The 14,280-nt window shown below is 41.5% G+C and overlaps 2 protein-coding genes across 2 annotated transcripts in view; both read left to right on the forward strand.

Moving 5' to 3' along the window:
- Positions 1–6,929: 6,929 nt before the first annotated feature.
- The window catches only part of POC1B (POC1 centriolar protein B), a 45,240-nt gene continuing 37,889 nt past the window's right edge, over positions 6,930–14,280 (forward strand). Inside the window, 3 exon segments of the mRNA XM_030959803.1 lie at positions 6,930–7,011; positions 7,014–7,042; positions 7,282–7,366. Coding sequence (XP_030815663.1) covers positions 6,930–7,011; positions 7,014–7,042; positions 7,282–7,366 — 196 coding nt within the window.
- On the forward strand, positions 6,992–12,431 carry GALNT4 (polypeptide N-acetylgalactosaminyltransferase 4). Its single transcript, XM_030959802.1, has 3 exons — positions 6,992–7,042; positions 7,282–7,366; positions 7,537–12,431. Exon 3 carries the CDS (start codon positions 7,857–7,859, stop codon positions 9,606–9,608), a length of 1,752 nt encoding a protein of 583 aa, XP_030815662.1. The 5' UTR covers positions 6,992–7,042; positions 7,282–7,366; positions 7,537–7,856; the 3' UTR covers positions 9,609–12,431.

A 14,280-nucleotide genomic window follows, 5' to 3' on the forward strand; every position in this document is an offset into this window, starting at 1 on the left:
ACAAGTTGAAAAGCTTGTGTTTTAAAGCAGATTTATCCACCTTGAGGCAGTAATGTCAGGAGCACTACAAATTATGCCCTCTACTTATGCTAGAGTATTTCAGTCCCTTTTATTATTTTTGATAAAAACAGTTAATGTTCTGTGATACAACAGAACGCTGTTAACTCCTCAGGAAGCTGAGTGGTTTTTCTGAAAACTTGTTCTAATGAGAAAATTGTGGGCATTCTTCCTTGCTTCATTTTGTACTACTAAGCAGATGCCTCCTTCTGCTTCACCCCACTCTCATACTACTACCACTCCCTTCATTTTTCTCTCTGCATCAGCCACACAAGTAATAGTCAAGAGAAAATCTATGACAGCAGCAGGAAGCATCTGTGGCAGTCCGTCATGTTGTGGGTTTGCCAACTGTCATGCTGGAAAGTTCTTCCTGCCCCAGCACCCAGTGCTTGCAACATTAAAAAAAAGGAAGCAAAAAAAAGAAGAGTACAGATGGAGGTTTTTCTTGTCCAGACACAAGTCCCTGCCCTACTCTGGTCAAGTAGTGATGAACACAGATGTGATTGGTAATGCTGTCTCTCATATCTCCTCAGCAACTATCCTGAAATGAAGCAGCTGCCACTGCTGCCTGAGTCCTGTCCCACTGGATGGGTAGCTAACCTAAGAGAATCAAAGTCTCCTAGTTCTTCTGAACATACTAACAGAAGTCTGGTTCAGCCCTGGTAAAATAAACCCGCTCCTTAGACAGATGCCACAAAGCGGCAGCAGTGGAGAGAGCAGTGACATTTCTAAATCAGCACCCAAGTGGTCATTTCAAAGTGGTCACTTCTGGACCACTCATGAGATACAGAGTCAAGGATCCTTTTAGAGGATGCATAGGGGGTGTGGAGCTGGGAGACTTGCACTGTGACATTGCAAAACAAATAGAGCACAGCCCCTGCTAAGCACCTGGAGTCTCTGGTGGGTCAGACCTCACCCTTCAGAAAGCAATTAGCAGAAGAAATTAACATCAAGGATGTTGTAGCTGCAGTTGTTCAAGAACCATTAGGTTCCTTATTTTTCAGTAATTGTGGCATATTGTTTTTCCTCACTTGTTTTTATAATTACAATTGTTATCATTTGTCTTACTTTGTACCTGGTAGTTGCAGATGGTTTTAAGCACTTATTTTAGCTTTACTGCTATTGGAAGACTGCTGTTGAAAACATGCACTCTAAAGAAACTAATTTTATGGAGGATTATAGAAAAATCAGAAACTGGATTAATGTCTAGCTCACCATTCTTATTTCAGCACTCCAAGAAATTGCTAGCGTGCTTCCAGGGAATACTTACCCCTGAAAATTATGTATAAGTAAAATTCTGAGTTATAAGAGTCTTTTTTTAAAGGCCACTTGCTAAAATTACCTATAAACATGCTTAATATCCACTTGGACAGTTACATTTTTTCCTGAAAATTTAGGTGAGTTCTGATATCAAGAGCTCATTTTTCTAGTTAGATTTCTTATTCTGGACTCATCATTCATGTTTATTCTATTCCCTAGATCATTCTCCTTTAGGTGAAATGTCCCCTTCTAGTACATACCTAAAGAGATACTTTGCCAAACTAGGCATCTCCACACAATTCCCCAGTTTTCACTGATTCACCTTTGCAGCTAACACCCACATTATAGCAGATGAATGATCCTGTTATGACATGTACTAAGTGAAGATGTTCTAAATCATTCTATATGGCATCTTCTGAAGCATTAATTTGTACTAACCTTTGCTATGTTGTACTAAATTCTTCCAAAATTGATCTAGCTCTCACAAACTCAGTAAGACACAGGAATAGTAACTGATTTTTAAGTGAACATTACCAAACAATTTGCTAAAGTAACTTGATTCCAATACACTGAATTTTACAACATGACAGAATTTCAGGTATTGTATGGCAAAGAGACACCAAACTACATATCTATTTAGAAAAAAAACTGCTTTACTTATTTTTAGAAAAGCTGGATGAAAGTGCATTGAAATAAAAATGTATTTACTGACATACCCATGTTACTGGCAACACAGGAAACCTTACTGGTATTGATCATCCATTAAAACATTTGAGGGAAAAAAAGGAAGGTGTTCTTAAAATTTGGAATTGCATATGGATATTCATCCACATAGCAATGCTACTGATATAAAGCACCATAATAAGACTATCCCAGAAAATTTTATAATAAAACCTGTTCAATTATCCAAAAACAAATAGTGACTGCAAACTTTCTGAGATTCAAATAATGCACACTCATTATAGAGGACAAGAATTATAGTCTGGCATTTAAGGTAACACTAAGAGACTTAAATGCAGCTTTACACATGATGCATATTTCCCTATCAGTGTTTTTATTGTGCTGTTTGGGTACTAAGGGAGGAACATTAAGGGATTTAATCCCTATAGTCATTATGAAGATATGTATCTTATGCACAAAAGCATCTAATTAAAAGGAAAAAAACCAAAAATGGACCTTTGGATAACACACCCACTTTTATATAAATTCTAACGTCTTTAGGTTCTTTGGCAGAGTAATTGTCACTCTCAACTTCTAATCCAGATGGTTATTTGTTTTAAAGTGCTGGTCTTGAATTATGCAGTTTTCTTTCACACGTTTCCCTTCAGGCATCAGTAATAAGGGATGAATTCTCTTATTCATCATTCCGTACAAATACAATCCCTACACTGAAAAAAGAAAAATCTCAAACATCTATCTGCATCAATAGACTACTCAGTATTTTTGTGGCTCTCCTCTGGACCTGCTCCAACAGGTCCGTGTCCTAGAGTTGGACACAGAACTCCAGGAGGGATCTCATGAGAGCAGAGCAGAGGGGGAAAGTCACCCCTCTCAATCCAGTAGTCACGTTACCTTTGATGCAGCCCAGGATACATTTGGCTTTCTGGGCTGGAAGTGCACATTGCTGGGTGATGTCCAGCTTCTCATCCATTGGTATTCCCAGTACCTTCTCTACTGTTTTCAATCCATTCATCCCTCAGTGTATATTGATACTATGCATTGCCTCAAGCCAGGTGCAGAAAAATTTTAAACTTCATGATGTTTGTACATGCCAATTCCTCACACCTGTCAATGTCCTCTGGATTGCATCCCTTCCCCTGTGTCAATTGAACCACTCGGCTTGGTGTCACCCATGAACTTCCTTAAGGTGCACTCAATCCCACTATCAATGTCATTAATATATTAAATACTATAGGCCCCAAAACAGACCCCTGGGGGGATATCACTCAGCACTGGTAGCTCTTTGGTTGCAATCATACAATTCCTTGCCATCTAATAGTCCATCCATCAAATCCACATCAATTTAGAGGCAAAAGCATTGGAAGGAACAGTATTAAAGGCTTTACAGAAGTGACATCACTTTCCTTTGTCCCCTGATGCAGTCTCTCTGTCATAGGCAGCCATGAGATTACTTGGGAATGATTTGCTCTTGGCAAAGCCATGTCTGCTGTCTCTAATCACCTTCCTACAATCACCCCTCATATGCTTTGACATAACTTCCAGCAGGACTTGCTCCATGATCTTGTGGGGCACAAAGGTGAGGCTGATTCATCAGCAGTTCCCAGGGTCTGGGTGTGATAATCCCTTCCCTCCAGTGCCTGAGATAGCTGCAGGTAGTCACTGTCACTCCAGTCACTGAATGGCAGTCACAGTCTGATTATCATGACTTTTCAAGTATCATGGAGACATGGCTCTGCCATTACAACTGCCAATTCCCTCAGAACCCCAGGATGTTTCTTAGACTAAAAGTAACATCATATGTATTCCAAATCATCCTTGTATTTCAAATGTTATGTACCTACTTGATATACTTTTCTTTTCCATTCTCTTACTGCCATTGGCAAAAAGACTTTAATGAGATTTTAATAAGAAAATTTCAACAGAAGCAAAAACCCAACACTACTCCGCAAGTTATTTCATAGATTTAATATTTATTTTATTTTCATAACCATTTTGCTGGAGGAGAAAAAAATGTAGGATCAGAGGATGGAAAGAAAGATCATAAGGTATAATAGTTCTACGACAGCAAGACAGCCTGCAATTAAATCTTTGTGCCCTTGAACTACATTCTCTTCCTGTATGTAGGTGGATGAATACCCACGTGGTGGAATAACACCACACTGGCAAAACAGATCTCACACTCCCCTCTAGTGACAGAGTACGACCTCCTGAGGCCTCTCGGCAGCCTGGACAGCTCTGCTGCTAACACAGCTGCTCCCAATAGGATCCCACATAATTACACCTGGGGCTCTTAGTTCTACTTTAAAGTAGGAACAACACCAAGTTAAAATACCTCATTTTAGACATGAAAGAATTTTTGGTGGGCTACTATATGGCTAGCACATTTGCCCCTTATGCTCATGTATTGTTTTACATCAATTATTATTATGAAACCATATGTAATTAGTGTAATTGATGTGTGCATTGCAGCATTCATGCACCGAGGTTATCATGTCTGTCCACGTGTCCTTGAATTCTACACATCCTTTTACTAATTCTTTTCCTTCAGTGACCATGCAGCCAGCACAAGATGGAATTACCATCTTAAAGTGTTCTTCTCTAGATACAGTTTTTGTTTGGACATATACTACCTTAACACAGTGCCTGAGAAAAAAACCAACTCCATAGCTGCTGAAACAGCAGCCTGCTGACACATGACATATTTTCTGAGGCACCATTTATCATTGTCATCACAGTGCACAACAACTTATTACAGTAAATTGCTCCTGCATATCACAACCTTAAAAAGACAATTCCAACTCATAATTGTGTTATTAGGAGATTACAATAATCTTTAAATAATTTTAAAAATAAAACCTATATGTACTAATGAGGGAACATCATCATCATAAAAACTATTACCTGCCAGCTTCATAACTACAGTCACTCTAGCTAATTACATGTCTGCAGTAAAGGAATACTTTGCTTCCTACGCGCATTTGGGAATCCTCAAAACACTGGTGAGGAGAAACAGCAAGAAACAGATTAACTTTGTAAGCCCTACAATTTGAGAAACACTCACCTATCAATTTGTAGAAAGAGAGATGCCACCCTCCTTCTTTCCAAAATCACAACCCTTCCTGTGCTTTATGCCTATCACCTGGCAATTTATAGTCCAGGAGTTTTGTGGGCAGGTAGAGATTCCAGTTTATTGTGAGCATACCAAAATTAGTAAAATATACTGACCTGCTGGAAGCATAGCAGCTCTAAAGAAGGCAAATGGAAAAGGATTCAGCAGGACTGGGAATTGTCATTCAGCTCAGTTTCTAACAAAAGTAACATGTTTCTGACCACTGGGTTTTAAGCAGCTTCCAGAACAGATCCAAACCTGAAAACACAAAGTACAAAAAATACTGAAAGCACGCAGCACACAATTAAAGCAGCAGAGATTGTACTTTCTCCCATCCAGGAGATGAGAAGACGCAGAATAAATTAAGATCACACAAAGTTTAGTAGTAGCCCAGAGGGATAGAATCTAAATGTAGTCTCCCTGATGAGATACATTATTCACAGCTGAAAAAACCTGGCAGAAAGAAGATAGTTGTAAAAAAAGTTGAGAAAGGCTGGAAGACTTTAATAATGGTGAAGAGGTGAATTTAAGTTTAACTAGTTAACTTACTGCTCCTGCAGTGGGGTAGAGTGCAGAGCACTTAAGTCTTATCATTAGTAACTTTTTTAAATGCTACATTTTACTTTGTGATCTAAATAATAGGGACTGAAACAAAAGGATGGGAGGGTGAGCTGTGTAGAAGGAAAAAAATCCAAACCAAAACAAAACTCCACCAATAAGCCAAACCAAAACCAAATAATGGCAAAAAAGCTGTAGCTTTTGCTAGATCCAAGTTAAAGTCAATGTGTCTTGTCCCACCACTTATATTTATGAAAAGTGTTCATATTGTGAAGTCAAAATGGCAAATTATCAACCTACACGACCTCAATGTAAGGACTGCTAGTACATTTTCATGGAAACTTCCTTATATACGTGTGATAATCCTACTTTTTTCACCACTTCCAAAGTTATTATTTTAAATGTGCATTTCATGGTTAAACACAATTTATGTGGAACTGTCCTATAAGTGACAATTCTTATTCGTTGGCCTAATTACTGACCTGATTCTGTAGATGTAACAATTTAATGTCAGCACAACCAGTAACAGACTGGATTTAAAACAGAAAGGAAGGGTAATTGCAGTATGCTTTACTTCTTCAGGAACACTGGCCACTGGCGTATCGGATGACAGCTTTGACATCACAGCCATTCTTTTGCTATTGCTGTCAACCCTGGTTTTACTAGCAAAGCTATGGGAGCGCTACTTTTCCGGCGAGGTTGGTTCCCTCACCTAGGTAATGAACATTCACAGCACTACTATCACCAACGTTGCAGCATTGCTGTTTTCTTAATGCTTGTTTAAGGTCGGTGGAGTTTGTTAGAGCAATAAAGGTCTGTTAAAAGACCACCCTGTACGATACAGACGCGAGTGCCAATTTAGAAATCCAGGAAGTCCGACCAAAATAAAAAACAACTGAAGAAGAAGAAGACAAGAAGCCAAACTACCTAAGGCAGCTTAATACAAAATCAGTCCGAGGCTTTAAACACAGCTGTCCTGCATGAATTTGTAAGTCACAAAATCGAGGTAACAAGGGCCAGACCTTCCGCTGGCCGAGCATTCCACCTACGTCTGCGGCTCCGCCGAACCGCGCCTCACACTGAGAGCTCTGAGAGCCCCCGCAACCCCTACGCCGCCGTGCCCCGATCCCCGGACCGACTCGGAGGGTTTAAAGTTGTCCGCTCCCTCTCCGCCGAGCCGGGGCAGGCGGGGGCGCTGCGGCTTTAAGAGGCGCCGCGCCCGCGGTGCGGCCCCGCCCCGCGCAGCGCGCCCGCGCATGGGCGGATGGGGCTGCGCGCTCTTGGCGCGGCGCATGAATCCGAGGCTCGGCAGGCCGCGCCCGGAGCGCGGGGCTCTCACGGGCCGCTCCCCCCGCTCCGCCCATGGCCTCCCCGCTGGTAAGGGCTCGGCCCCGGCCCTGGCAGCCAGGACGGTGGGCAGGCGAGCCGCGGCCGGCGGGTATCACCAGGCGCCGAGAGCTGCCCAGCCGTGGCTGCCGCCCCCGCTGGTGGAAACGCTCCGGACGCCGGGACTGCGGCTCCCGCCGCGCGCGGGGCGTTAGCGGCCCCTGAGGGGCGGGGGAGGGCGAGCGCGGCCGCCCCCGCCCGCAGGCTGACGGTGCGCACCCTCTCCCCAGGAGGACCCCATCCTGATCCGGCCTCTCCGCGGCCACACGGCGGCGGTGACGGGCGTCGCCTTCGACGCGAACGCGGCGGAGCTGGGTGAGTGCGGGGCCGGGCGCCGCTCGCTTTGCGGGCGGGGCAGCCCGCTCCCTCCTCCCTCTTCCCCTCCCCGGAGCCACCGGGCGGTTCCGGGCGCAGGTCCGGGCGCGGAGGCGGGGCGGGCTCCCGCGCCTTCAGGCGGGCTAAGGAGTCTCTTCCCCTTCCTTAAGCGACAACTTTTTGAGCAAACCACAAGGCTGGAGGAGGGGTTTGTCCCGCGGAGAGAGAAGAGGAGGAGGAGGAAGTAAGTGAGGGAAGCGCCGAGGCCGGAGGGGCAGGGGCTGCTCCGTGCCTCCGCTGCCGCCCCTCTCCCCAGCGGTCCCCCTGGAATCTACCGGGCCCACCACGGAGGGCTGGCTGCAAACTCTGCTGGCGTCCCGAGCCCGAGGCTGGGGGTGCCTGCCGCCCCATACTCCCTGGGGGCGTGGGGAGAAGCCGGCAGGAGTTCACGGACCCCTCTTTGCCAAGGAGCTGCTTTTAACTATTTAAGATGAGGATTCGTCTGGCGAGAAGATGGACGTGGATCCGCAAAAGCTGCGTGTTCCTCGGCTTCTTAATGATCGCTTACTTTGTAGTCGAGCTGTCGGTTTCTTCCTTCGGTGCCTCCCTCGCCGGCAAGAGCATCACTAGAGGGAAATGGGAGAGGCGCTTTTCTGACGGAGCAGAAAAAGCTGTCGATTTGGCTCGTCCAGTTTATGACAAACCCCCACCCGATCCTTATGCTCCAGGAGAATGGGGTAAACCGTCTCGCCCCCAGCTGAGTCCTGAGGAGCAGAAACAGGAAGAAGAGCTGATTGAGAAGTATGCAATAAATATTTATTTAAGTGATAAAATTTCTCTCCACCGGCACATTGAAGATAATCGACTGAGTGGTTGTAAAACTAAATCTTACAACTACCGAAGACTGCCCACAACATCTGTTATAATTGCTTTCTACAATGAAGCCTGGTCAACCCTGCTGCGGACGATACATAGTGTTCTTGAAACATCACCTTCAGTGCTTCTGAAAGAAATTATACTGGTGGATGACCTGAGTGATAAAATGTATTTGAAGGCTGAACTCGAAAAATACATAAGCAGTCTGAAAAGAGTTCGCTTGATAAGAACCAACAAACGAGAAGGATTGGTTCGTGCACGCTTGATTGGTGCTACCTTTGCTACCGGTGATGTTCTCACATTCCTAGATTGTCACTGTGAATGTGTTTCCGGCTGGCTGGAACCACTGCTCGAGAGGATTGCTGAGAATGAGACTGTTATTGTTTGTCCTGTCATTGACACCATTGACTGGAAAACATTTGAATACTACATGCAAACGGCAGAGCCCATGATTGGGGGCTTTGACTGGCGGCTGACATTCCAGTGGCACTCGGTGCCTAAACACGAACGTCTCCGGCGCAAGTCGGAAACCGACCCCATCAGATCCCCAACTATGGCTGGTGGCTTGTTTGCTGTCAGCAAGAAGTATTTTGAGTACCTGGGAACCTATGATACAGGAATGGATGTTTGGGGAGGGGAGAACTTAGAATTATCGTTTCGGGTTTGGCAGTGCGGAGGCATGTTGGAAATTCATCCATGCTCCCATGTGGGCCATGTGTTTCCAAAGCGTGCGCCCTATGCTAGACCAAATTTCCTTCAGAACACAGCACGTGCTGCTGAGGTGTGGATGGATGAGTTCAAAGATCACTTTTACAACAGAAATCCTTCAGCAAGGAAAGAAAACTATGGAGACATTTCTGAAAGAAAGATTCTTAGGGAGCGTTTGAAATGCAAGAGTTTTCACTGGTATTTAAAAAATGTATTTGCCGAGTTGCATGTACCAGAAGATCGTCCTGGCTGGCACGGCGCTATCCGCAGTGCAGGAATACCTTCAGAGTGCCTTGACTATGTCTTACAGGAGCATAATCCTACTGGGTCTCACCTGTCTCTCTTTGGCTGTCATGGTCAGGGAGGCAACCAATTTTTTGAATATACATCAAATCAGGAGATTAGATTTAACTCTGTAACTGAGCTATGTGCTGAAGTCCCTGAGCGTGAAGACTTCATAGGTATGAGGAGCTGCCCAAAAGATGGATCTCCTGTCCCAGAAATTATTATCTGGCACTTCAAAGAAGATGGGACTATTTATCATCCTCATTCGGGGAAGTGCCTTACTGCTTATCGTACGACTGAGGGGCATGCTGATGTGCAAATGAGAACTTGTAGTGCCGGAGATAAAAATCAGATTTGGAAATTTGAGAAATAAGCACTACTGGTAGTATGAATCGGATGGACTGTGATCTCCAAGCTTTTTACATGCGAGCAGATAGCAATGTTTTATTGAATACCTTGGAATCTTTTCACATCTGTCTGTAGTGGTATAGAAACTGTCTATTATGATGAACTGTATGGAAAGCAAAAGTAAATAGTGGGGTTTGGTTTTTAAAACATGGATTAGAACATCTAATGCCTTTTATTTTTGTAAAATTTTGATCCATTATTACTTTCCTCAGTCTTGATTATAAAACAAAGGCTTCTGAGGGTACTGAAGCGGGATTTTTTTAATCTTAAAATTATGCAGTAATCCTGTGAGATAATGTTCCATGTAAACAAAAAATTTTTACTTACAGAAGTAAAAGCTAAGGTTCTTGCAGTGGTATTAGCCGACTGTGTTACAGATACATTATAAAATATGTGTCTAACACCCTAAGTAATGCTACAGTAGCATGTGATTGAATGGACATTGATGTGGAAAGTTGAATCCAAGCCTTGTAATGGTCTGCATTTTTCTGGGAATGTACAGGCTGTTAAGGGTACTATATTATACAGAAGAATAGGAAGTTTATTTACTAGAAGGGCTTTGGCACTGCTTTGCAGTCTTGTACCTATTGTAAAAGTCTTACCCCATGGGGCTTAGTCAGGAGCCCTCATGCATTTAGAGGAGAGTGTGGTAGCAGTGGAACCAAGGACATGCTGGTGTTACCAGAAATGGAAGAAATAGGGATGGCTGCAAGTAAGAATTTTGTTTAAAGGCAGTGGAGAAGGAAAGGAATCACAAAATTGCCTTAGCTACTGCTGTTTCTCAGCTATATATTTAATGTATACATTGCTTCTCTGTAAGCTTTTCCATGTTCAGCTCCATATCTTAGGGACACAAAAGTTATGTGCTCTTTTGTGGTGGTTTTTTGTTGTTGTTGGTTTTTTTTCATTAGGTCTGTCAGCAGGGTAGAGAAAGGTAACAGGGGAACGTTTGGGCTGTTTTATTTTGCTTTTTGTGTTTTGCCAACAGCTGGCTTGGGTCAGCCCTAGGAAGAGTTTTGAAATAATACAGCATAAGTTGCCTGTTTCTAGTCAAAACAATACCACTGGAGACCTTGGGTAAGACTGGGAAGCTGAAGCTTCTGACATGAAGGGAGTTGAGAAGACAAAGGAAAACACTAAGATTTGTTGGTGATACAAATAATTACTTGTTTAGAATGTTTTGTTTTTTCTGTTATGCTGGGTTTTTGAAGAATACTGATTCTCGAATAGTGTCTCTTAGTGTCCCTAATCTGTTTTGATAGTGATTACAGATGGTAGATGTGATAGATATATTGCGTACTTGAAAAAAAATCTTGCATTAGTATCTGTATTTTAGTTTCGTAAGATTTAAGTTGAACACTTTTCTTAGTGTGTTGGGCATTCCAGCTGTTTTTATTACTCTCACTGAAGTGATAAATGTTCTTCAGTAGCCATAGTGTAGTAAGTCTTTACATGGTAGGTAAAAACTTAAGCTAGTGAGCATTGAGGAATGTAGTGGATGTAGATTTGCTACAGGTGTTAGTAGGTAGAAGGGTTAAAAAGGGACAAGTGAGACGTGATATAGTAGAAGTTTTGCCAAAAATAAAGTAAGTTATAACATATTCTTAAATTGTAGTGACTTGAAAGCTTGAAAGAGGTTTGGGTGGAAGCAGGTCAACATAGAAGATGGACAGAAGAAAATTTGGAGCTTGTAATGCAGCATTGAGTCATGCTAAAAATGCTTGCCACTGTGTGGCATGGATTCTTTTAAGACTTTAATTTATTTTTAGGCAGTTATTTGCAATTTCATTTCTTTCCCCCTTTATCTTCCTTTTCCCCCTAAGTTGAGTTTTTGTTGTTAGTGGTTTTTTTGTTTGTTTGTTTAAAAAAAAAGGGAACTTTTTACTACATAAGGGAAACATTCCTGAAAAATTGCATTCCACTTTGCAGCAGGAATTCTTTTGTGTACCTGCAAGTTACGAACCATTTATTGAATTTTAAAAGGCAGCCAGTCATTAGGTACTGGAGCAATAAATTATATAAAGTATGTGCTTTTGTGAAAGCTGTAGGCTGCTTTTCTGTAGGCTGTTGCATTCAATAGAAATGACAGGGAAAAGGCCTAGGTTCTCTTATGTGGCAGATCATAAATAGTGTGTGCAATGCATGTTTCTTCAGATGAAAGTAATTAAATGGTATGAATACAGACTATGCAAATTTTATACGGTTAATTTTTTAGCACTTGGCAAAAACTACTTTTTGTATAAAGAAGTACTTTCAAGTTAAACCTGACATTCAAAGTGTTCCTTATCTATTTAAGCAATAATTATAAGTGAATATGCCTCTGAGTTTGAAAAGTTATTCTCTCTATGTATCTGAACCCTTCCTTCTCCCCATGACCTCCCTTTCTATTTTTGGAGTGATTTAGAAACAAACTGGGGAGAAAAAAAAGAAAACCAAATTAAATTACCTGTCCCTAAAAAAAGAAAAAAAATAAAAAACCTTCCCAATGGGAATAAAAAATGTGAATAAAAGGAGGAGAGACTAGAGCAAGAGAGAGAGAGAAAGAAAGAAGGAAAAAACAGACAACACCTTACCATTTCAATACTCCTATCCAATTATTTTTCAGTATGTAGAGATTTCTGGAAAATCTGAAAATCTGAATAGTTTTCTATTCTGTTAGACTTTGAAGATTTGGTGAATGCTTGTATATATTTTAAACTACTGATTCTAAGTGACTTTAAAAAATTGAATGTAAACTTTACACTGAATAAATGTGGAGGGCTTTGGGATTTCTTTTGAAAAAATAAAATCTAGAAAATTAAATGTTGGCTAGTGTGCTGATTCCTCTCAGTTCTTTTCCTCTTTTGTACATGCATACAGAATGCAACTAAATCTGCCAATAACTTGAATTTATGGGAGTTATTAAAAGTTCTTCATATTTTATCCAATGTGCTTAGAGTTCCAGATTGGCTTTTTTGACAGAAGTTCCATTAATAATAATTTTTCTCCAAGTAGGAAATCTTGCAATTCATTGCAAAATGTGTTTGCATTGTGAAGTTGTACTGTATCATTGAGAGCTGCAGGGTTCCTGTAAAGTGTGGGGGTTTGTTGGCAGTGGTAGGGTTTGAATATTCACACACCCATCGTTTGTGCTGTATTCCATCTGCCCTGTAATTCTTGCACTGAGTGATTAATTATATTGGAGATGCTTCAGTATTTTGAGAGATGTACATCGAGCTGTTAAAGCCTGTCTGAGTTTGTCTCTTTTGATCTTTGCCCAACTTTTTTAGTCACCAGTTTGTTATTGTGGGACATGAGAGTGAAATGGTTATTCTGTATTACAGCAACTTGTGTTCATATATTTGTCTGTGTGTATATATAAAAATGTATGCCATCAATAGTCACAATTCATAAATTGAACTTAGATTTTATGGTATTTGCAATGAAACATTTTCATGGCATATGTGAAGCTTAGGTATCTGCTTATATGCGACTTGGCTGTAGATCTCTCAACCTGGCCTTTGCATAAGACCAAGTCTTTATTTTTTGGTGTTCAGTTCTCTAATGACTCATCAGCAGAAAAGCAAATTATCCAGTGATGTGTCTGCTATATGTGGGTGTTTACAGAAGCATTGATGTTTAAAGAAGAAAAGGCACTCAGGTTATAAACTGGAGTAAGTTGTATATTGGAGTCAGCTCATTCTGAATTTTCAGTTTTCTACATTTTAGTTATATTTTTCAGTTAATCATAGCAAGGGCAAATTGTCTTTCACCTCTAAACATGGTTCTGGTTATGTCATGTATTCTCTGAAGAGCAGCAGGCCTATTTGTGCTATGGCACATCCTGAAAAATTTCTTCAGCACCTTCTGTGCTTTTTTTGTTTCTGATCCAATATTTAAGTATTGCGTAGGTGGCAGGGAGTCCAGAGGAAAAATAAGAACGATGGTCATGGATGTCCCGCAGGAAGGAGAACTTCAGATCACTGCTTGTGCCTCATTTACCTTCAGACAGCCTATCTATGAGACAGCAAGCTACAAGAAACCAGGGTTTGAATGAATGGTGCTGTCATCTTTCTAAGAATATTACCCTCAGTTTTTAGAACTGAAATCTGATACTGCACAGCCTCCATGCAGTTCATAAGATACCACAGGTATTTCATAGTTCATCAATGATTTGTTTTAGAAACCATCAGCCTTGTCTGTTTCACATTTCCAGCCCTATGCCTTCAAATTCTATTTTAGCTTATGTTTCACTTTTTCCTTTTAGTTTTATTCCACTCTAGATCACTTTTCAGAATCAAAGGGAAAAAGGAATTCTTTCAAGTACAATTAGAAAGACCCTGCTGTAAAACAAGGTTTTGAAAAGTTGAAGTGGTGGAAAAATATCCTGTATTTCTTTACCAAATATAGGTCCATTGATGCAGGCATAGGGATAGTCTGGTCTCACATCTTTTAGCAGAAGCTAGTCTTTTAGGAATAAAAGCAGTATCTTTGTAGCAAATTCATAAAGGAAATTTAATAGTTAATATTCTAATACCCTAATATTTTGTTTGAGGCTTGCCTTGACATGTGATAATAAGGAAACTCAATTTCTTTGTGCTAAGTTGGTGCTTGAAAGAAACTGGGAAGAGAAAAGCCATCTTCGTATACTCTTCCAG

This window comes from Camarhynchus parvulus, chromosome 1A, assembly GCF_901933205.1.
Source record: "Camarhynchus parvulus chromosome 1A, STF_HiC, whole genome shotgun sequence".
NCBI classification, from domain to species: domain Eukaryota; kingdom Metazoa; phylum Chordata; class Aves; order Passeriformes; family Thraupidae; genus Camarhynchus; species Camarhynchus parvulus.

Bases quoted from the DNA above. Each gene is read 5' to 3' on its own strand.
- GALNT4 (XM_030959802.1), top strand. From the start codon at position 7,857: ATGAGGATTCGTCTGGCGAGAAGATGGACGTGGATCCGCAAAAGCTGC.